This window comes from Rattus norvegicus, chromosome 4 (assembly GCF_036323735.1).
Source record: "Rattus norvegicus strain BN/NHsdMcwi chromosome 4, GRCr8, whole genome shotgun sequence".
Classification (NCBI taxonomy): domain Eukaryota; kingdom Metazoa; phylum Chordata; class Mammalia; order Rodentia; family Muridae; genus Rattus; species Rattus norvegicus.
The window spans coordinates 69,074,172-69,097,848 of record NC_086022.1 but is presented as its reverse complement, the minus strand read 5'-3'; the positions used below and the strand labels follow the sequence as shown (position 1 = coordinate 69,097,848).

The window sequence follows — 23,677 nt, the reverse complement described above, 5'->3', positions numbered from 1 at the left end:
CTTCCCCGGACACTGCTTCCTACCCAGTGCTTTTGTTCTCCCTCTTGCCTCAAATGGCCCTCGTGCCATGGCCAGGTGACACCCCTGCACCTCTCTGAGTCAGTGAGAGTCCTGACTTCCTCCCCTGCTTGGGCAGGCACATTCCTGACCTCTTCGGTACTCTTGCTATCTTCTCCCTTCACCTGTGCTTCTGCTTCAGTCTGGCTTTCCAGAGTAACACGACAGACCCTGGGACAGCCTGGGACAGCCTGGGACAGCCTGGGCTTGCCTCTTCTTTCTCCTGTTTTCCGACCCAGATTCTGCAGTGTCTCACCTTCCTCATTACAAAGGGATGTGCAGATCCCTCCTCCCGCTGCTGCAGTGTGCGCGTGTGTGCGTGCATGTGTGCGTCTGCCTGCCACCATTTGGAATGGCGCGTCACAAGGTAGGTGCTGTGCAAGGCGGGATCCATATCAGAGCCATTGTCACTGCTCACTGCCAGTTAGTAAGGGGTTCTTACTGATGGAATCAACTCTGAGATCATAGTTTTTCAATGTCTGACATTTATATTACAGGGAAAAAATTTTTTTCTTAGAGTTTTAGAAATCAAAGCAGTTTATCCATAAGCTGATGGCCTGTACTTACTTATATTCATGCTTTTTAAATATTTAAACAGTGCATCCATTAAACCCTTAAGCATGTAGTGTTGCTTCCCCAGACAAGCATAGCTGAGGGACTACCTCTCCCCCTTTGCCCAGCTGCTGGCAACCACTGCCCATTTTTCTGTTCTTGTAGTTGTGCTTATTCCAGAATTTACAACTGAGATCTGACAGTATTTTACTCACCCATACCAAGACCTCTCAAAATAGGGTTCGACTGTGAATCAAAAGTCCCTTTGAGCAAAGTGTCTGGAAAAAAATAGGCCCATGGTAGAAACTGTTGAATAATTCAGCAGATGACAGCTAGGATTCACTCATGGGAGTGAACTTAGTAGTTGCCATAACAACAACTGTGCTCGCCTGGGACTGCCCTGATGCCCAGTGCCTCGCTCTGTCCTGACCGAACATGGGCATGTGGGTTTGTGTGGCGCTGCAGCCCTCTTGAGATTGCCATTCACACAGGGGATGAGGGAGCAGATGGAAGAAGACAGAAAATGAGGATTCTGCTTCTAGAGTAGAAGATGCAAGTTGAAGTGTGTGTGTGTGTGCGTGTGTGTGTGTGTGTGTGTGTGCGTGCGAGTGCGCGTGTGCGCATGTGCGTGTGTGTGCACACATAATTATGTGCCTGCACGAGTATATTGCCCGCATGTGTGCACATACAGAAGCCAATGCGGGGGGCAGAGTGGGTCCTGATCTATCTACCCCTTTCCAACCCCGTTCTCTCGAGGCGGGTCTCTCCCTGAACCTGGCGCTAGCTGGCATCTCTCAAGCCTCAGCAATCTTTCTTTTTGCATCCCACACAGCTCTGGGGTGACAAGGGTACACATGACCACACTCAGGTTTTTACATGGCTGCAGGGATTTGCACTTGGTCTTCATACTTACCTATTGAGCCTTCTCCCTATCCCATGAGTGTACTTTCTGTGTATCCTGGAAAGCAGGGTGTATTGCAACTGTCTGTGTGGATGTCACATGTCCCTTTTCTCTTTCCTTCTCTCGAAGGTGTTTGTCTTTGGTACTCTTACGGAATGGCTGCACTTCTACAACAAGTGGTTCTACTGTGGCCTGTGGATTGTGAACGGCCTGCTGCAGTCCACTGGCTGGCCCTGTGTGGTTGCTGTGATGGGCAACTGGTTTGGGAAAGCTGGGTATGCTGTTTCCTTCTTCTGACTGCCACTGATGTCGGGCCATTGTGTCTGGGTCACATTCTGTTTACTTGGTGCTTCAGAGCCTCATCATCTCTCCGAGCAGTTTCAGGATACAAGGCCCATGGCAGAGTGTCTTGTGGACTTCAGTGATGGTCTATAGACACCCAGAGAGTCATATTCCTAAGGCTGTGTGTCCCCGTTCATCCTCCTTGAGCTCTTCTCCTTTAGGAACTGTAACAGTCCCACCCATGTGCCATCCTTTATGGGCGTTCTTTTGAGTGTAGTCCTCTTTGTCACATCTTGGGACTCTGTGGTTTCCTTATCATTCATTACCATAAGAAACTTAGCTCGAAAGTTATTCGTGAAAGTTGGGGGGGATAGCCCCAGGGTTGAGCACTTGTGTCACATGTAGAAGATACTGCCAGTACACAGGAAATAAGTTCCCATGTTCCTAAGGACATGCCTAAGGTCACAAGCAAGGGCTCTAATTCAGGTGCTGCACACTTTGGAGCTTAGATTGAGCATTGCCCTACCCCTTAGCCTTCAGGTTAGATTCTACTGGATTTGCCATGTGTGGTGTGAGCTGCGAGATAGAGGAAGGTACCTACCTGCTGTGGATCTTCAGGCAGCCTGGAAGAAGGCATGCTGGGTCTGAGCCGTAGGACAGGGTTCACTGAACTAGACTTGCTCTGTGGCTTGTCACTGTTGCCGATGCCTCTGTTTCGGAAGCAGTGTTGACTTGGACTCTAGTCATTTGCCTGGGTCAGTGTGTCTGTGTTGTCAGGGGCATGCTTATCTCCCATCTGGCTTCTTCGCACATTTACTCTTATACATGGGAAGCAGAGGATGCAACAGACATTCCCCTTCCGCTGTGGCGGTCACCGTGCACTGGCGGATGCTTCGCAGCCTCCATCCTGCCCAGTTTCATAACTGGAGCTCCTTGATCACAAACAGTCTGTAGTGCTGTGACCGTTGCCTGTCAGCTGCCCTGCAGAAGGATAAGTGACATTCTAGAGCGCTCTGATTATATCACAGCAGACTGTGCCCTCTGCTTCCTTCTGCCCACGTATTAGTACGGTTGCATGGTAAAGGCACTTCCTTTTTATGTTTGTTTTTTAATGGTGGAATTAGAGGTTACACAGGGCTTCAGACATACTAGGCAAGTGCTCTACCACAAAGTTTTATCCCCCAGCCCTTTAAATTTTTTTCCTTTTTTTTTCCTTTCCTTTTGAGACAGCATCTCGCTGTGTTGCCCTGACTAGTGTAGACCAAGCAGGCTTCACACTCAAAGAGATCTACCTGTTCTGCCTCCCAAGTGTGTGCTCCCAACCCAGCTTAAAATTTCCGGTCTCTCTATGTAGCCCTGGCTGACCTAGAACGTGTAGAACAGGTGGCCTCAAACTCACAGAGATCCGCTTGCCTCTGCCTCCTGAGTGCTAGGACTACAGACATGCAGCACCAGGCCGGGCAAGAAAGCTCTATGTTACTGATGGAAGGACGCTAGCTTGGTTTGCAGTGGCCTGGGCTGTGTGATGAACACTAATGCTCAAGTTGTAGCCCATCTTGGAGGTTTTTCAAGAATGTAGGGCTAGAATGAAAAGGATGATAAAACTGAGGGAGGGGTCTTGTGGACCTCGGCATTATGGAAGTGTCCATTGTGGGCGTGGAAGAGCCTCTGAGGGACTTTGCTTCTCCAGGGTACACTGCCAACAAAGATTAGTCCATGATAATTGGAGGAAGCCTTTGGGGTAGAGTCTTACCATGGAGCTCAGACTGGTCTTGAACTTGGGATCCTTCTGCTGGGGTTCTGAAGTGCCAGCCGACTGATGTTAAAGAAACAGCTGTCCCTAGAGAAGTCAGGACAGTACTGCTTCAGACTCTGACTGCTAGGGAAGCTGACCACTAAGTAATCACAAAGTCCTCTGAGACTGAGTGCTGAAAATCACAGATTTCACAGGCCAGATTCTTCTTCTCAGTGGGCAGCTAGGTCCTGGCTTCCTGATTTGCCTCCTCCATGACCCCTTGATGGGTTTTAGTAATTTTATACACTGGAGATTTTCATCTTTTGTTTTTGTTGAAATGGGGTCTTGCAATGTAGTGTGGGTGCCTTGAACTTGCTCTAATCCTGCCCTAGCCTTTTAAGTGCGGGGCTTGGAGGTATAAGCCACCATACCTGGCTTCTTTTCACTTCTTTTTCTTTGACCTGCCCTACAAGGAACTCAGGCCTTCACTACTGTAGTGCGGGGGCTGTACCTCTGAGCTCAGTGTCTAGCCTCTAAATGAAAGTGTAATAGCACTACATCTCAGGAATCTGGTTTTACCTTTCTGATGTATTTTTCAAAAAATTAAATAGAATGTTGTTGTGGTTGTTGTTTTTTTGTAGTGCACATCTTTACTGTTTGAGCCATTGTTTTTCATTTTGCCCTGGGTGTAGAATCCCTCTGACACACTGTCTTTGGTCCTCCATGTTCTCCTTAGCCGAGGAGTTGTCTTTGGTCTCTGGAGTGCCTGTGCTTCAGTGGGCAATATTTTGGGAGCATGCCTGGCTTCATCGGTTCTCCAGTATGGCTATGAGGTGGGTATTTCTTTCACAGCTTATGTGTGTACACTTGTTCTTGCTAGTTAACCAAGAACTCCTCACCCTCTTCCCTCTCCCTCCCAAGTGCTAAGATTACAGGAGTGCACCACCAGGCCTGGCAAGAAGACTTTGTGTTTTGGGAGCCGTGGTGTGTAATGTTACTGGTAGAAGGAAGGCAGCCTGGTTTTGAGGGGCTTGGGCTGTGTGATGATCACCAGTACTTGAGTACTTGATTGATAGCCCAGCATGCAAGAAAGGAAAGGATGTAGAACCGTGGGTACTGAGCAAGGCCGGGTGGGGGGCAGCCCAGCTGCCAACATCCTTTGTGGGTGTGGAAGAGCCTCTGAAGGGACCTTCAGTCTCCAGGTACACTGTCAACTATGTCCATGCCAACGGGAGGAAGCCTTTGGGGTGGGGCTTGATCAGTCTGATGTGCATTTGGCAGCGTCTGAATGGGGTGGGGTAGTGGATTCCCGGCTGGCTCAAGTTTAAGTAAGCCTGTGCTTGTAGAAAGAGGGGTAAAGACAGGTCGCTTCCTTCCTGACCCTTGAGCCTTTTGGGAGTATCTCATGAGATGCTGCCAATTGCTTGGAATGTTTTAACTGCTTTGTATTCCTGAGGCATCAAATGGCCAAGGAAGCTCTAGGCATCCATCCCAAATATCCCTGGGAGTTGGAGTGGTGCTAGAAGTGCAGCTATCCTAGAAAACAGTCCCTAGAACTAACAGAACGAGAAGCTGGGTCTACCTGCTGCATCGTAGTCTGAGCGTCTGGAGAGCTGAGTCGTCTTCGTTCTGCCTTCCAATATTTCTTTGCAAAAACAAAGAAAGGGAAGCATGCAAATTATCCAAAATTCTTGGTGTATTTTGAATTTAGCTATTTTTTTTTGAACCAGTAAATAATTTTTTTATGGAAAATTAAGTAAGGAAGGAAGGGACAGAAAATCTCTACTGAGTATTTACTAGCTTGGTAAGACTCAGGTTGGTAACTTGTTGTGTCCTCGAGGCTGTGAGGCAATGACACGGCAGTTATTGGCAATGTCTCAAGTTATAGCTGCTCTCACCAAGCTGTTTCACCTCCAGGAAGCATCACACCGGTGAACGTGCTCACACACGCACAAACAAATGCTATTACAGTCACCTCAGCACAGTTTGTAATAGCCAAAGATTGGTGTTAAATGTCAGCTGATGGGGAAGTTTTTTTTTTTTTTTTTTTTTTGGTTCTTTTTTTCGGAGCTGGGGACAGAACCCAGGGCCTTGTGCTTCCTAGGTAAGCGCTCTACCACTGAGCTAAATCCCCAGCCCCAGATGGGGAAGTATTAAACTCTGCTGTACCTGTTGGAAGATGCCATGTAACTGTGGCATAGAATCAGAAGCTCGGAACTGAAAATGATTAAGACACAGGGAAGACCTCACAGACAGCAAGCAGGCCAAGCAGTGTGCCTTGAGAGCCATTGGGAGAAAGGAGAAATGAAAGGGGCCGTTTTAGCCTGTATGGTTCCTAACCATGGTCCATAACATAAAATACAGCAGTGTTTACATGTTTGGGCTGGGGAGGGGTTGGGGAAAAAGGACTTACTCCACCTTTGAATGCATATTTTCTTAAGTAGGATGCCCATTCAGAAACCTAAATAATTAAGTCAGTTGCTCTTTCAGAGAGTAGATGTGGTCCAGGCAGAGGCCTGTCTTCTATCACAATCACCTTTTTTGTTCCAGGCCTTTTCACATCTGTCACACCTGGATTGTACTAATTGGTGCAAGTGTGAATTTCACTCACCCCTGTGCTGCTCCTCAGGCTGGCTTCTGGAGTAATGCTTTAATTTTGTCATTCACTTGTTTAAAAATTCTGCCTCGTTGTCCGTATCAACACTATCAACATGTCTTCCCTATTGATAAGCTGGCAGTACAGCCTGGCCATCGAGTCTTCCCTCCTGACCTCTGCCATCTTCCGTGGCAGTTTTCTTCCCTGTAGTCCTAGGCCAAAGTCTCACCTAAGGCTTGCTTGTAGAGAATGTCCCATCTCATCCCTAGCCTGTCGTACCTGTGTCTTGGAAGATGAATTTTCCACTATTCCCTTCACACCATCCTGTTGGGTCAGCATCCGTTAGCTGGTGCTTCCTTCTGAATCCTGCATGTTTCTTTTCTTTTTAATAAAAATTTATTTTATGTTATGAGTACACTGTCGCTGTCTTCAGACACACCAGAAGACGGCATCAGATCTCATTACAGATGGCTGTGAGCCACCATGTGGTTGCTGGGAGTTGAACTCAGGACCTCTGGAAGAGCAGTCAGTGCTTTTAACCTCTGAGCCACCTCTCCAGCCCCAATCTTGAATGTTTCTTACTAGGTTCTTCTTGTCTGTTTACCTGCGTGTTACCTTTTAACACTGTTTTGCGTTTGTTTGATCCCCTTGATTTAATGTCTTCAAAGGCAGATGCTTTTTGTAGGAGTGTGAATAATGAAAAGAATGAGATTTGAGGAACTAATCCTGATTTTCTAATCCTAAGAGTAGCCACTTAGTATCCAGGTGACCCTTGTGGTCCTCTGAGTCTCACCATGTCCTTAGGAAATGCAATGGGAAGTCACATGTAGGTCACTTGGAACAGTGCCCAGCCTGGAGCTCAGGGCACTGAAGTCCTCCCTGTCTTTCCTGTCCTCACCCTCCCTCATGTGTCTGTAATGAACATAGCTGTGATGACCTCTATAAGAGCCACCTCTCTCCTTTCCTCTAGTACGCCTTTCTCGTGACCGCGTCTGTGCAATTTGCTGGTGGGATCGTCATTTTCTTTGGACTTCTAGTGTCACCAGAAGAAATTGGTGAGGAAAAGCCATCTCTTCCATTCAAAATATCTTACTGTTAGGAGCCGAGGAAAGTCCAAGGACAGGAAATGACATTTTCTAAGGAAAGCTGCACACTCCTCTTGGGAAATTAAAGAAGCAGTTTTGCCCTGTCCCCTGTCCCCTGTCCCCTGTCCCCTGTCCCCTGTCACAGCCACATCTTATACCACTGCAGGGAGTTGAGGGGAGTGCAGCTCACCTTCTCTTGAGTACAGGAAGAACCGAACACTTGTCCATGGTTTGCGTGAGTGAGATACTGGCTAAGAATGGATTCTTTTCCTCTATAAGAAAGGATTGCGTTTGATACTTTCTTATGGTTAAATGTGGGGTGTACAAGCAAAGCCTCAGGAACAGAGAAGTGCGTAGCTCTTCGTGAGTGAAGGCTCAGTGGAGTCAGTTGGATGTAGTTGTCCTTAGTTGGGTCTTCTACAAAATGAAAATAAGAACAGTATGAACCTTGTAAGTGGTGATGTGTGCAGAGCCTAGGAAGGCCTGTATTCTGTAAACAGTTGCTGTTAACACCTCCTAGGTCTCCCGAGTATCGAGGCAGAGGCGGGCTCGGAGGAAGATTCACAGAGGCCACTCATTAATGGTGCTGAAAATGAAGATGACTATGAGCCCAATTATTCAATCCAGGAGGACAGAGCTGTCATCCAGGTGAAGGCAATAAGCTTTCACCAGGCTTGCTGCCTTCCTGGAGTCATACCGGTAAGGATGCTTGTCTCCTCCCACAGCTGGCCAGGCCTCAGGCCTTCAGTGGTGCTCTGCTGGGTGGGAGGAAGCATGCTGCCTTCAGTTTACGAGACAGTCTGAGAGGGTTGTGTAGCATCTGTCGGCTTCCCTGGTAGCCGTGATAAGTGGAGACTTTCAGCTTTGGGAGAACTGAAAAGTCTTCACTTAAGCCTGTCACACATAGAAGCTTCAGACAACCTGGGTCAGGTGGGAAGGCCAGCTGTGACTGTGGACCTGCTGATCCTGACCCATCATGCAACCACCAAGGCAAAATTAACAAGTTTCTAAATATGTGTTTTGAATCTGTCGGATTCTCCTGGACCAAGAAGGGGCTTGAACAGTTCATTATCTGCCTTATTTGTGAGTTCTGATCATTCCAGGGTGTAGGGAGTTGCCTAAGACAGAATATACAAGTGTTTCTTGGTAATGGGTCCCAGCATTTCCACAACCTTTGCAGTCAGGATAAACTCTGTCTGAGCCGAACCCGTCCTGCTGCAGTCTGTCTGTCCAGATGTTTTAGGTGCCTAGCACTGGAGTGGAGGTTAAGAGGCCTAGGTTGTGTTTGCCGCTTGCCCAGTAACTTTCCGTGAGACCTGGGTAAGTCACCCAACCCATCCTTGTGTCTCAGTGTCCTGGATGAGATGACACCCAGCTTACCTAGCTCATCGTGTAGTCGTCAAAGCATCTGTTTGCTCACCTTGTTTTCCTGATACAAGTCTGTAGGCCATGCTATTCTGTCCCTCCCAGCTCTCTTCTGCCCTCTGCCTCTCTGCTGAGAAACAACCCTTCCAACAGGTAGTCAAGCGTAACACTCTCTAATCCTTGAATCCAAAGACAGCGATTGGCATAGGGAGACTGGTTCTTTTAGGCCCTTTAGGCCCGTTCATTCAGTTACTAAACTATTTTACTGGCAGTTGTTTTGGTTGAGACAGAACTTCAGTCGTTGTGGCTAAACAAGAAACTCATTTGCTGGCTCCTTTGTACGTCCTGAGCCATTGTTCTCCGGCACAGGCAGGGTGGAGAGGAAGTCTAGTTAAGCCTTTGTCTTTGTAGCAGGCTGTCTGGGCAGAGAGCTGCAGCGATTGGGATTTGACTCTCTATGGGGCGTCTGCTGCCCTGCCTGCCAGGGAAGCTCTTTTAAAACAAGTGGCACCTGGGAAATAACTGGCACTGGGGGGAAGGGGCAGAAGTACTAGCCAGACACCCTTTGAAGTCCGCCCTCTTCCTCTGCCTTCCCTTTGATGCTAATGGTCAGGGTTTCCTGGTCATAATGTATGTGTTGAATCTAGGAGTCTCAGCCATCACCCACTTAAGGCAGCTCTCGTTCAGAAGAGAGCCAGAGGCCAGTGAAGACCATGGTCCTTCTCTTTTTGGCTCTTTTCTGTGGGATGTAGGGCTTTTGGAAGCTCCAACGTGATCCTCAGGTGGATGTCTTTTGTCTGTGACCTAGTCACTTAATCTCTGTAGTTTGCAGAATTAACTTTGTGGGAAGAGAACCAAGAAAGTCTGACTGCTGGCAGTATGAGCTGAGGTTTGCTAGGCCAATTTTGCCTGTGGCTGATGCTGGTTGGAAGCATGGACACCAGGGACCTTTTGTCTAAATAAAGAAATATGGGTAGGGTGCTTTCTGGGTTTCAAACACTGGCTTGCTTTTACCAGAGAAATGATAGGAGAAGAAACTGGGGGTAGTTAGGGAAAACCTGTGCATAGTTCTTTGGGTTTTTTTTTTTGTTTTGTTTTGTTTTGTTTTTTTTGTTTTGTTTTGTTTTGTTTTCTGGGTTTTTTTTTGTTTTTGTTTTTTTTTTTTTGGTTTTTTGTTTTTGTTTTTTGAAACCAATAGAAATAAAGAGAAAAGGGCTTCTGGGTAAAGTCAGGGCGATGTCATGCTGTGCAGCGTGCTGCTTGTTGATAGTTGTGTTTTTCTTGCAGTACTCACTGGCCTACGCCTGCCTGAAGCTAGTGAATTACTCCTTCTTCTTCTGGTTGCCCTTTTATCTGAGTAACAACTTCGGGTGGAAGGAGGCTGAAGCTGACAAGTTGTCCATTTGGTACGATGTTGGAGGCATCATAGGTACGCACGTGTGCACCTCCCTCCCGCAGTTAGTCGCCGGCCGTCTTTCACAGTTAGGGAACCTCGCCTCATTTGAAGTTTTATTGCTTGTTCCACAGCCGTCTTTCCCAACCTGTCCTCCCAGTAAACACGCAAACTTCTGTGAGAACAAAAAGTCCATAGGAAGGAAGACCAGCTCGAGACAGGCTGTGATTTATAGGGCTGTCTTCTCTTAGTCTGCGGTTGACGGATCAGTTCTTTTGTCCTGGGAACACTTGGGAATCTCTTTAAATGCAGGGCCTTTGTGTGCTTTCAGGGATGGCTTGGCTTTGAAGCTGATTTTGTGAGAGATTCAAGATGGAGTAGGAATGTGTTCATTTTGGCCTCTTCCCACTGTCCCGCTGTCTCTGGCCGAGGAAGCAAACATAGCGCCTTAGTACGTAGATTGTCAGGTGCCAGAGAAAGGGAAACAGAAGGGACTTTCCTTTCCTTTCTTGTGTGTGTTCCCAATTGCCTTGCTGTATACAATGGGTTTATTTTATTTTCCAGGCTGAGGATTGAACCATATAGCAAATGCACTGTAACACTAGTTCTATAACAGATTTTAGCAGGGGCTTTGCATCAGAGCCAGAAGTACGAACAAGGAAATAAACCTTTAAACCAGACCAGCGGATTATGCACTGGGGCCCCACCTAAACATCTCTGTCTGGTGTTTACACATAGTTACAGGAAAGCCACGCTATCCTGAACACACGAACTGCACAGTAGGCCCTTAGGTGTTACACTGCTGTTACATTTGAACTTGGTTATTGGTAGTCTTAGGTCCAGAGCCAAGAGTAATGTAGACACCCGAGCCTGACCATGCTTCTGTATCCTCCACAATTCAAGCATGCATCTCGGTGCAAAGGGGAGGAAGTGGTTTGGAGCTGCAGCTCGGGGCTGTGCCACTGAGGCCGAGCCTCACGGCCGAGCCTCTCTAGTCACACAGGCAGCCTGAGCCTCACTAGTCACACAGGCAGCCTGAGCCTCTCTAGTCACACAGGCAGCCTGAGCCTCACTAGTCACACAGGCAGCCTGAGCCTCTCTAGTCACACAGGCAGCCTGAGCCTCTCTAGTCACACAGGCAGCCTGAGCCGCTTTCACGTTTGTGATCTTCCTGCTCCAGCCCCCAGACTCTCTTGATTCCATTCATCATGCTTTAAATTCAAGTGAGGAAATCCAGGGGAATCAGTTCAGTCTTTATTTGGTAGGGAAAGTGGTAAATATGACTATTAATGGTTTCGGTGGCTTTCTTTTTTCTTCCTTTGTGGTGTCCTGTCCACGGGCAGTGACTGGGGGGAGACTTGGGAGAACCAGCTGTGTCCTTGGCCCCCGAGGAACAGCCAAAGCTGCTTTCCACTGACGTCTCTTTGTGCTTGAAGGTGGGACTCTGCAAGGCTTCATCTCTGACGTCCTGCAAAAGAGAGCACCAGTGCTGGCCCTCAGCCTGTTCCTGGCAGTTGGGTCCCTTGTTGGGTATAGTCGTGAGTATTCCTTTGCATTTGCATTGATTCCTGCTCTCTGAAGGTAGGCACTTACCCAGAGTCAGTGGTCAGCCAGGGAGAGCTCTGTGATTAGCTATGAGTGCCTGGGAACTGTCATCACATGGTTTTATTTGTGTGGGGAGGAAACTGTCATCTCCCTTGCTTTGTGGACCTGTTTAAAAGCTTGCTTGGGAGTGGATTGCTTTGTTTGAGGGGCGGTTCCAGAGGGACAGCATTAGAGCCAATAAAACCATAAAAAGAGGCAAGGTTTCAAAAGTGGGAAGATGGTAATTAGTAGGTCTTGGAGTATGTGTGTGTGTTCTAAAGGGGCAGAGTCTTTCTTGGCTTTTAGACATCTCATTAGCTTGAGCAGTAGCCAGAGGCAGGCAGGACAAAAGCTGGAAGGGGCCCTGAGAGTTGTTGCCTTTGTTGTCTCTGGACGGCTTGTGAGGTGGCCGGGATGCAGCCACTGGCTGTGCACTGCTGATGGAGGCACATGCAACTGCTTTTCCAGTCACGGGGCTGTGTCTCTTCTCTCACAGGCTCTCCAAACAACAAGTCCGTCAATGCACTCCTGATGACCATTACAGGTACGGTGGACTGACACTTCTGTTCGCTGCGCTGTCCCTCTAGGAGTTCAGAGAAAGCTATCCCCCACAAGTGGACTGACACTAGCATGACTCAGTTTACCAGAGCCAAGCCATGCCCATCGACGGGTGGCCTTACAAGAGCAGTGGCAGATAAAATCCCGTTGGTCCCCTTTGAAATAGCACTGTCTCATCCCTCTCTTTCCAGTGTGTTGGGTGACCTGAGTAGGTTGGTGTTTGGGGGACATAATTCTGCTATAATAGACCCTGACAAGCTGCTGCCACTTGTTGATAATGAGGTCATGCCTATTGCATCAAAAAGGCTGACCATCCCGCCATGATGTTCTTTCCCTCAGGTGCTGTAGGCACACCAGAGTGTCATATCATTGGAGAAGGGATTTTAGAAGGGCAGACACCATTAGTCTGAAAATACTATCTAGAAGCACTTCCTTTAGTTTCTGTTTCTCCCCAACTCGTTGGCTAAGACACTGGGATATTTCGTCTCTGGTCAATGGCTAGAAATGTGGATCATATTTTAACTTGAACCTGTTCTCTTTATGGCTTCAGGGTTTTTTATTGGTGGACCATCCAATATGGTTAGCTCTGCTATTTCTGCAGACTTGGGTCGCCAAGAACTGATCCAAGGAAGCAGCGAGGCTCTGGCTACAGTCACAGGGATCGTTGATGGAACTGGGAGTATTGGTGCTGCCGTGGGCCAGGTGAGAGAGCATGTGTTTGCTGACTCCCACGGCAGGGGGCGCTCTTGTGCTGTGGACTGCTGCATAGAAAACCCTAGGTTTTCAGCCCTAGGTGGGACCTAGCATGGAAGGCATCACACATGGCCATAGATTATGTAGCTAACTCTGGGTACAATCTGTTTTCTCCAAGGCCAGACATTTCTGACTGGTCCCAGAGGTTGACCATAGGTGTCCTGTAGCAAAATCATCCGGGATGCAGAATCCTGGAGGTCTGCAGACATGCTGAGTTGGAACTTGTGGACCTATATATTCCCGTGTGGACAGTGGAGAGCCTCTAGGCTAAGACTGCCCTACCATGGGAGTCAGGATGATTTGAGTTTGCTGGTTTGCTTGATTAGTGGGGTGAATCACTGATAGCTAGTGCCTGTGGTCAGTGAGGGAGCAAACAGTGAGGGACAGTAGCCCATCCAGATGTGACCCGGCCAGACAGTGCATGCTTTGCAGTGACTGCTCACTGCAGAAGTGCAGGCTCCGTGAGAGCAGCACTGTGACTGGTCACCCCTGTAGCCCTACCTCATTGCTCCTGGCACACGGGGGACGTTCTGGTTCCAAAGCACCTACAAGAAATATTTGATATTTGACTGTATAATTAAAGAACAAAAGCATTAAAAAAAATAATTTAACGAGAGTAGGAGAATTATCTCTGTTTGCTCTGGGTGGAAATCAAGCAGGGATATTGTCACCCATTCGGAAGGCTTCACGTCAGAGGGGAGGTGACTAGTCGTCTTGTTTTATACATGTACACGTCTGTACGTGTGTGCATGCCATGGGGCATATATGTGGGAGTCAGGACAACCTGTCAGAATCTGTTCTCTCTCCACTGTGTGAGCCTGGAGTTTGAACCCAGATCATTAGGCTTGGCGACAAGGGTCTTTACCCTTGGCCATCTTTCCAGCCCCATCACATTGAGGATTTTAAATTGTTCCTTCCTAATACATTTTACTTTGAAGTTTCTTCTTTCCTTTTTGAAGACAGTTTCTTATGTAGCCCAGGCTGACCTTGAGTTCCTGATCCACCTCTCACGTGCTGGGATTATAGGATTGTGTTACTGTGCTGGCTACTTGGAGTTTTAGTCCTGCGTGTCTCAACTGTAAGCATGGGTCACCATGAGTTTGACTGCCACAGTCGGGCGGTTGGGTCAGGAGTAAATCATTCTCTATTGTTTATTCCTTCTCTTGCGGATTTTTTTTTTTTTTCCAAAACTGGGGACCAAACCCAGGGCCTTGCGCTTGCTAGGCAAGTGCTCTACCACTGAGCTAAATCCCCAACCCCTCTCTTGCGGAATATATATGTAAAATTTTATTTCCCAGATGACCCTGGCTGTACTGAAACTCAGAGGTCTACCTTCCTCTGTCTCCTGAGTGCTGGGATTAAAGGTGTGAGCCACCATGCACAGCTCTTGGGGACTCTTGGATGACTTTTCATTGCCTAAGGATTTGCCTTATATATAAACTCTGTGACTGAAGGTTAAGACTCCATCAGCCTTGCCCTTAGCCATTCCTGGACTCCTCCAGGTCAATGTTGCTTCTTCCTTCCCTGGACTTTTTAAGACTTTATTGTTTTTCCTCCTGGTTGCCATAGCAGTTGCTGCTTGCCTCCTGGCGAGCAGCCATTACACATGGTCAACGCCAATCTGGATCTCCGTCCTCTGTTCCAAACTGAGCATGGCCAGCTTGCCAAGCCTCATACTGCATTTTGGACACACATTTCTGGATTAGATCAAATTGCATTGTCTACTAAGGAGAAAGGAGAACAAATGTCTAATGTCTCCATTGAAACTTAAACATGGGACTGGAGAGATGGCTCAGCAGTTAAGAGCATTGAATGCTCTTACAGAGGTCCTGAGTTCAAATCCCAGCAACCACATGGTGGCTCACAACCATCTGTAATGAGATCTGATGCCCTCTTCTGGTGTGTCTGAAGACAGCTACAGTGCACTTAATAAATAAATAAATCTTTAAAAAGAAAGGCACAAACCCTTAAAAAAAAAGAAAGAAAGAAAGAAAGAAACTTCAACATGTTATCCACTAACTGTAGAAACAGCACACGTGTCCAGCAGTCAGTGGATGTGTAACCAGGATGTGGCATATCCATACAGCAAGTGTTACCCATCAGTTAGAAACAGTGAAGGCGGGTTGGGGATTTAGCTCAGTGGTAGAGCGCTTGCCTAGGAAGTGCAAGGCCCTGGGTTCGGTCCCCAGCTCCGAAAAAAAGAACCAAAAAAAAAAAAAAAAAAAAACAGCGAAGGGTTGGAAGATGCCGCAGCATAGATGAACCTCAACAATATGCTACTGAAAGAAGCCAGTCCCGGAGACGCCGTGTGTTCATTCATGTGAAATGGCTAAAGTTGGTACACTTATAGGAAAAAAGACTGATCTGGGGTCCTAGGGGTGGAGTATCTATGAGTGACTGCTGTGGGCTGGCTGCTTTTGGAGTTGGTCAGAACATTGCTAACTGACTGCATATGATTGGCTGCATAAGTTCAGATCCACTGAAAACCATTGTGCTTTGTCCTTGTAGTGGATGAACCTTTATGTTATCAAACTGCACATCGACAGAACATTTTTTAAAGGTAGCTCAGTGGGGAAAGGTATTTGCCAACAATCCTGACCACCTGAGTTTGATCCCTGGCCATCACACTGTAGAATGAGAGAACTAAATTCTACAGGTTGTCCTTTGACCTCCACATGTACAATGGTGTGTGTATGTGTGTGTGTGTGTGAGAGAGAGAGAGAGAGAGAGAGAGAGAGAGAGAGAGAGAGAGAGAGAGAGAGAGAGAGAGAGAGAGAGAGAGAGAGAGAGAGAGAGAGAGCCCATGTATACACATAATGAATAAGAAAACAGTGCTAGTCGGGTAGTGGCCTTTAATCCCAGCACTCAGGCTGACCCCCTTGAGCTCCAGGGCCACACAGAGGAACCCTGTCTTGAAAAACAAACACAAAAAACATCCTTGTGGTTGTTTGAATGATAAATATTTTTAAGGGTCGAGCTGCAGTTAGCATTTGGCAGGCACCATGTTCTGAAGCTGTGCTGGGCGTCGAGCTGTCCGGGCTGACATGACCTTCCTGGCTCATTCTCACAGGTGCTTCTGTCTCAGGCACGCTGCTGCACCGTTGGACTTGCGCTGTCCGTTTGTCTGATAGCACCTAGGCCAGGTCACTAAGTGCTTTTGCTTTTATTTTCCCAGCACACATTTCAGTAATGATGTGGTCAGAGGATGTGGCTTACCTCATCTGTGATCAGGTGATTTTCAGGACTAATGTCAAGACTGTTTAGCAGGAAGGTTTAGAGAAGGAAAGTCCTCTCTTCAGCAGTGGTATGGAGGAACTAGAGAGCCCCGTGAAAAAGAATATAATTGAATTCTTATTTTATACTTTAAGAGCTAAAATTAGGAAATTCTTAAAAGAAAACATAAGGCAAATTTTTCTTTTTCTTTTTTTTTTTTTTTTTCGGAGCTGGGGACCGAACCCAGGGCCTTGCGCTTGCTAGGCAAGCGCTCTACCATGAGCTAAATCCCCAACCCCATAAGGCAAATTTTTATTAAAAATATATATAAGCGGCTAACATGAATGCACGGAAGGCGTCTCCGTGGCCTTAGCAGAGAAAAACGGACAGAGTCACCGATGTCCGACTTGATTGCTAATGAGGATCCTGTAGTTAAAGAAAAGCAGAACATAGGGACTGGAGAGATACTTAGCAGGAGAGAGGACTGGCTGCTCCTCCAGAGGGCATGAGAGCCAGCACCCATGTGGTGGCTGTAACTCTAGTTTCAGGGGATCCAGGTTCCTTCTCTGACCCCCGTGGAACCAGGCATTTAAGTGCCATACATTTGTGCATCCAGACAAAGTCAGAGCCTTACATGCTGGTATGAGCATAAATAAAATGGTGCAGAAAATATGTGGACCCCTCCCAAGATTAAATGTGCAGTTATTATGTGACCTAGCGTAGTTCTCCTATGTTTACTTCCCCTCTCCGCAGCTGAAAGCAAGGACTAATATTCGTATGCTGGTGTTTATTACAGTGTTATTCATGATAGATAAAAGGTGGAAGCAGGTATTCAACAGATGAGTGGATTAAAAAATACATGATATATGCACTCGGTGAAATTCTGTTCAGCCATGAAAAGGAGCTAATGCTTGCTTACTGTTTGGTTGAATCTTGAAAATTTTACTAAATGAATGATTAGTAAGCCAGACAGAAAAAAAAAAACCCAAAAAAATATTTACATAAAGTATCTACAGTAAGCAAATTTATAGCTTCAGAAAGTAAATTTAAAAGTTGCTAAGTCAGGTGTAATCTCAGCACTTGGAAGACTGTGGCAAGAGGATGGACACAAGTTCAAGGCTGCCCTAGACTGTATAATGCATTCAAGACCAACCTAGGCTAGAGTGAGACCCTGACTCTGGGGAGAAGAAAACAAGATACAACTTACCAGTGGCTAGGTTGTAGGTACTGCTATTTACTGGGCTTGTGTTATGGGTAAAAAGATTTAGGTAACAAACTGCTCTTGTGAGTGTACATCATTGTGAGTTTAAAATGGTTAAAATGGGGGCAGAGTACTCCCTGGGCAATCAAGAGGACTGAATTAGGATCCTCGAGTCCCAGGCTCACTTGTAGCCCAGCACTGAGAGAGGCATAGACCAAGAGGATTGCTGGGGCCTGGTGGGTTCCAGCCTAGCTGAGAAAATATGGCTCCTGTGTCTGGCGACCTCGGGAATAGGCACCGGGATGGAGGAAGACTCCAGATGCTCTTCCAGCTTTTACACTGGGGCACACTCACGGGCCTGTGCATGTGCGTGCATGTGTGCACACACGCACACACTAAAAGAAGCATAGGACTGCAAAGTTTATGTTAGATAGTCCTGTAATAAGGGGGGAGGGTTAGCTGGGTCAAGTGCTCTCAGCTTCTTTTCAGTAACTGAAGGTAAAGGGGAAGAGTTAGGCTGCAGAATGTTGGTAACATAGTAACCCTGTGAACAGAGAGTGTGGCTGAGCGTGAGCAGGGCATTTGAGGCCACCATCGTTTATATATCAACTTCCAGGCCGATCAGGCCTACATGCTAAGACTGTGCCTCAGAAACACTTGAAAAGGAAAGAAGAGTGAGCTGCAGGAGGAGACAGCTTGTTTCTGGAAGCATCAGCTCCAGGATAAAGGGCGAGCAGCAGGGGCAGAAGATGCTGAAAGCAGACTGAGCACACAGCTTCCCGGCAGTTTTGTACAGGATGAGGCAGTAATAAAATGTAAACGGAGGCAGAGTGTTGGGCCAAGCCTGTAGTCATTACCAGCACTCAGACTGACTGAGCATGAGTTCAAGACCAGCCTGGGCATGCTGCGGCCCCATCTAGAGCTCTATAAAACGACAAGTTGTTATTCAAACTCCAGCTCCTGATTTTCCAGAGTAGTCCTGCCTAATCTCCTTTCAAGCTACCTTGTCTGGTTTATTTATATTTTATGTGCCTGAGTGCTTTGCCTTGGTTGCATGTGTGTGCGTGGAGAGATGTCTGGTGCCTTCAGAGGTCAGAGAGGGTGTGGGTTCCCCCGAGCTGGACTGACAGGTGGTTATGAGTGAGGGCAGCCAGTGCTTTAACTACAAGCCCTGTTTGTCTGTTCCCTTGTTTTTGTTTGTTTCGTTCTGTCGTTTTGATACAGAGTCTCATTTAGCCTAGGCTGACCTCAAATGCCTGTGCAGTAGAGGATGACCTTGAACTTTTGATCCTCCTTCCAAGTGCAAGGTCACAGGCATGCACCACCATGTTCAGTTTATGTGATGTTGGGGATCAAACCTGGGGCCTTTGTGAATGTTAACAAAGCACTTCATGGGCAGTCGCGTCCCCAGCCATCATTTGGTAAATTTATAAAGAACTGATCATGGTTTCCCTTTCTCCCTTTAGTATCTGGTGTCTTTGATCCAGGACAACTTGGGGTGGATGTGGGTCTTCTACTTTTTTATCCTCATGGTAAGTGTGGTTTTTTATTCTCATGGTAAATGTGTTTTCCTTTTGACCATTTTCCATATTTAATTTAGAATATTTGATTTCATCAGGATTCGAAACCAACAAAATTGCTGATTGCTTTTAAAGACTTTAGTGTGAAAAGTAACCTTTGATTATACTGAAAAGACTCATTAATCAGCGCTCCTCTGGGCGGCTGACTGGCTGCTAAACAGGACTTGAGCATTCTGAAGCAAAGCAACAGTGTTACAGAGGAGTGAAGTGAGGCTCTAATTAACACGTCCAACTCCAGGACACTCTGCAGGGGAAGCCTCTCAGCTAGAGATCATCGGCTGAGATTTTGTGCTTTATGAGAAAGAGTCAATTAGGCCCTGTCTTTAAAATGCTGCTTCCTGTTGAAAAGGCAAGTGACATATTCTGTTGTATTGTTGGTGGGACAGGGCTCAAGACAGGTCAACTAAGCTCACTTGCCGATGACCTTGCTCTTGATACTAGGCATCCTAACAGGCCACCATCTAAGTCTAGACAATTGTCCTCTAGCCTGTCAACAAGAGCAAGTTTGGGGGACTCTCTTCTCCAGCTTCTAATGACTCAGATTTGTGTCACGCACCTGGGATGCCAGCACTTGGGAGGCAGAGGCAGGAGGATTATGAGTTCAGGGCCAGCCTAAAAGACCTTGTCTTTAAAAATAAAGTTAGTCCAGTCGTTTCTAGTATCCATTTGTGGGCTTGGGATGCAGCATGTTTGAGGCCTGAGTTCAGTGCCCAGCTCCACAGAACAAAGAGGAGACAGTTCAGTAAAAGTCCGAGCTGCACACACCTGGTAACCCAAGTGTGATACCCAGAACCTCTGTAAAGACCAAGGTGTGATGGCACACATCTGTGACCCCATAGCTGCTGCCAGAAGGCAGAGACAGGAAAGCCGCCCGGAAGCCTGCAGATAGCTAACCTGTAGGAACAGCAGCAGAAATGAGAGATCCTGCCTCAGCCTTCTGCCATGCTGCCCCAAGTTGTCCTCCGACCTTCCTACGTTCTGTGGCACCTGCGTACACATGTGCACATTGACGCTCTCCCTCCTCCCTACATACACACACACACACACACACACACACACACACACACACACACACACACGGGGGGGGGGGGCGGAGAGAGAGAGAGAGAGAGAGAGAGAGGAGAACGAATAATAAAAATAAACGTGCAGGCTTGTGAAGACCTGCTAAATAGAACAAAGTACCTGAGGGTATGAGGCTACCAGGGACTGTTAAACACCAGATCTGATGTAAGAAGCCTGACGTTCATCTCTAGTGACTTGCTTTGCCTGTAGCTGTGGCACACTTAAGTTATATTTTCACAGCTGTGTGACATTATGTGTTTGTTATTCTAACTATAATTTTCAAGTCATTTTCTAATTCACAGAAGACAGAAAGTTTTATTTCTGTGAAGTCAAAATGAATGTTTTGCCCAAATCCGTCATTAATGCTCAAATCATGATGCTCTAAAAGAAATAAGTTGTTGCTTCATTTTAAAAACTTTTTTCTCTTCACAGACAAGTTGCACAATTCTGTTTATCTCACCGTTGATAGTGAGGGAAGTATTCTCTCTTGTGCAGAGGAGACAAGCGCCCATACTTAATGAGTAGCGGGTACCCACAAGAGGGAACGGACTGGAAGCTTATGAGGGCCCATAGGTCTTCAGCCCACTCGTGTGGAGTTATCTAAACACTAATGGAGCCTCAGCTTGCCAGGCATCCTGCAACACTGCCAGCTACCCCAGACACTGGCAAGCAAGGGCCGAATTATTTTTGTACACTACAGCAGTCACGGAAGATTTTTATTACATTTGTGGATGTACTGAAGGGAAAGTGAAGCTGCCAGCATCTTTGTTGGGCTTGTCAGCCTTTCCCTCTGACCTTAAATACTGGTTTTGGTCCTGGACCCTTGTTCTTCAGCCTTAATCAAGAGCTAAGTGAGCAGGAGGCAGAATCATGTAAGTTTATATTGGCGAGGAGACTGAGGTACGCTGTGCTGATGCCACGTTTGCAGAGTGTGGATCACCTAAGCATCAGAGCAGAGCGGAGTCCAGACGATGCTGCAGGCCTGCTGTGGACAGAGCGCACCTTGCAGAGGCGGAAGATCACACCCTGTGATGGCTGGGTTACTCTGTGGCTTCTGGAAGTCCTCGTCCTCTCCAGAATGGCAGTTTGCTTGTTCTCCTCCGACTTCACTCTCATTTGACTGACTCCTAGGAGCAGTCTTCTGTTTGTGAACTATTAAGTTATTTTAGACATTCCATTATGGAACTTTCAACCCCACATTCACAGTCTAGGAAAGGTAAGACCCTCTGAGAAGCTGTTCTATGTAGCCTTATTGTTGAAAGATTGGTCTCTGTCACAGTCACAGCTGAGTTCCTGGAGTTACCTTTGCAGAAGGCCAGGCTTAGAGAAAAGACAAAGGCAATTTGTCCAGGGGGTGTGAAGTTTATGTACTGAATCATGTTAGTGTATTGTTAGGGCCCGAGGCCTGCCTTTTTAGAAGATTGTAGAGTGTATGTTCAAGATGATGAAGGTCATTCTGTACATACATTTTAAATTATGTAAACAAACTAGGAGGAAAATGTACAATTTTGAGGGACACCTAATTCATTTTGGGTTTGGAAATATTCTTCCACCTCTTGCTTTATGCTCCAAAATGTATATTTCATGTACTTGCAAAAATACTACAGATGGGGCTGGAGGGATGGCTCAGCGGTTAAGAGCACTGACTGCTCTTCCGGAGGTCCTGAGTTCAATTCCCAGCAACCACATGGTGGCTCACAACCATCTGTAATGGGATCTGATGCCCTCTTCTGGTGTGTCTGAAGACAGCTACAGTGTACTCATAACATAAAATAAATATTTTAAAAAAAAACCAACAAAAAATGAAATACTACAGATTTCTGACCATTTCCTGTTCAGTCACTGACATAAAGGGAAAGCACAAAACACAGAAGAGGGGACAAATCCACCCCCAGCTTCTGTAATAGACGTCCAGCTGTCTGGTTACCTAATCCCTGCCTAAGCTTTACATTGGCTCGTTTTTTCCTTTTTGTGGTGCTAGGGTGGAATCTGGGTCCTGCACATGCCCAGTGTGTGTCTCCCACTGTGCTGCACTCCAGCCCAGCCTTACAGTTAAGTACAGTGATGCCCTGAGTTGCCCATTGCTGCTCCTCATGGCGAGAGCTGCTCCTCTGCCCTAGGTACTGGGATTGCCCTTAGGTGCTGTATAAACCTGCCCTCTCCCTGTGCAGAGACGTGTGGCTCAGAGGTTCATCCTCATCAGTGGGTGGCATCTTCATGTTCTGCTATCTGCCTGTGCCTTCCCAGGTTAGTCCCCAGTGGTTGAGCACCCCCTTCTCCCTGGCTCTCCAAGCTGTACCTGAAATGGAGCTGTAAACACTCAGAACAGGATGAAATGATGCCTTTCTCTCAGAGTCTCTGAGTGCAATCTCGATCTACCTCTGCCAACCTGTGAAGGAAGTAAAGTTAACAGATGCCTAGGCGATCACCTCATTTTGTTATTAAATGTCTCCCTGGAAGAAAGAGTCAGAGCTGGGGAGGGGGCTGGCTGAGCGAACGAAGTGCTTGCTACAAAAGCATGAACTCCTGAGTTTGGATTCTCAGTCCCCATATGTGCATCTGGGTGCAGCAGCACATACCAGTGCTCAGGAACCACTTGAGACGGGTCCAGCTGAATTAGTGAGCTTAGTTCAGGGAGAGAGCCTATCTCAGAAGAGAGTGAGGGGCTGGAGAGGTGGCTCAGGACCCAGATTCAGTTCCCAGAACACGACCATCTATGTATCTCCAGTCTCAAGGGATCCAGCGCCCCCCTCTGGCCTTCACAGGCACTACGTGCACATGGTACACTTAAGTACTTGCAGGCAAAACACGAATACACATAAAAAATACATCTTCAGTGGGGAAGGGTGTGTGATAGAGAAAGTACCGAGCGCCGACCCCTGGTCTCCGTGTGCTTATGTGCCCACACACCTGTGCACACATGCTGACATATGTCAGAAATAGTAGAAAAGGCTGGTTTGAAAGTGGATCCTTGGTTAGTTAAAAATTATTTTGGGGGAAAAATTAATTTGGGGCTTTTACACACTAAGATAAAGAGTTCCTGGACAGGAAACATTTTGCCCTTTAAGTGTGCGTGTTTCGGAATTTAACAATAGTAGTTATATATTCCTTAAATAAGAACTTGGGAAAAGAAAGAAAATCCCCTCCTGTCAGCTAGGTCGAAGGCCTAGAATGTGTCAGTTCATTTTCCTGGTGCTGCAGCTGGTGCCCAGGGCCTGTGTGCTTGCTAAACAGGTGCTCTCCTGGTAACCCTGTGGTGTGGAATTAACTGGCCCTCCGCCTCCCAAGTGCTGGAGTGACACACACGAGCCACCACGCCTAGCTGCAAGAGTCTTCACCTGTACTGACTAGTTTTTCTGACTAGCATCCTGGTTTTCTTTCCTGTTGCCTTCCTGGCTCTACCCACAACTTTCCCCTCAGCAACTGAGCTAGGCAACCATGCCTACCAGGACTGCCTCACCCTGCGCCTGTCATTCTGCCTTAGTCATCAGTGACATCATCAGTGGCACCTCCTTTTGCCAAAGAGGACACCGTATCCTCTTACCACCCACAGAAACAGCCTGTGCAGCTCGTTGGATTTGGGAGCCCCCTCACTTCTTTTTTTTCTTTTCCACCTAGACAGGGTTTCTCTGTGTAACACTGATTGTCCTGGAACTTACTCTGTAGTCCAGGTTGGGCTCAAACTCATAGATCTGACTGCCTCTCCCTCTTAAGTTCTGGGATTAAAGACAAACACCACCATGGCCTGACCAAGTTTTTA

General features: G+C 47.1%; 1 protein-coding gene across 9 annotated transcripts in view; it reads left to right on the top strand.

The window, feature by feature from the left end:
• The window catches only part of Slc37a3 (solute carrier family 37, member 3), a 44,269-nt gene extending 22,544 nt beyond the window's left edge, over positions 1 to 21,725 (top strand). For 7 of the 9 annotated variants that reach the window (XM_017592978.3, XM_063286007.1, XM_017592977.3 and 4 more), the window contains 10 exons: positions 1,640 to 1,785; positions 4,264 to 4,360; positions 7,094 to 7,178; positions 7,729 to 7,907; positions 9,861 to 10,002; positions 11,403 to 11,504; positions 12,047 to 12,094; positions 12,659 to 12,810; positions 18,742 to 18,807; positions 20,350 to 21,720. In XM_017592978.3, the coding sequence (XP_017448467.1) occupies positions 1,640 to 1,785; positions 4,264 to 4,360; positions 7,094 to 7,178; positions 7,729 to 7,907; positions 9,861 to 10,002; positions 11,403 to 11,504; positions 12,047 to 12,094; positions 12,659 to 12,810; positions 18,742 to 18,807; positions 20,350 to 20,442 (1,110 nt within the window). In that variant the 3' untranslated portion in view covers positions 20,443 to 21,720. Of the gene's footprint in view, positions 1 to 1,639; positions 1,786 to 4,263; positions 4,361 to 7,093; positions 7,179 to 7,728; positions 7,908 to 9,860; positions 10,003 to 11,402; positions 11,505 to 12,046; positions 12,095 to 12,658; positions 12,811 to 18,741; positions 18,808 to 18,893; positions 19,191 to 20,349 lie in introns of those variants that run through there. The other 2 variants (NM_001107854.2, XM_008762849.4) reach the window with 2 other exon arrangements.
• Positions 21,726 to 23,677: the final 1,952 nt, after the last annotated feature.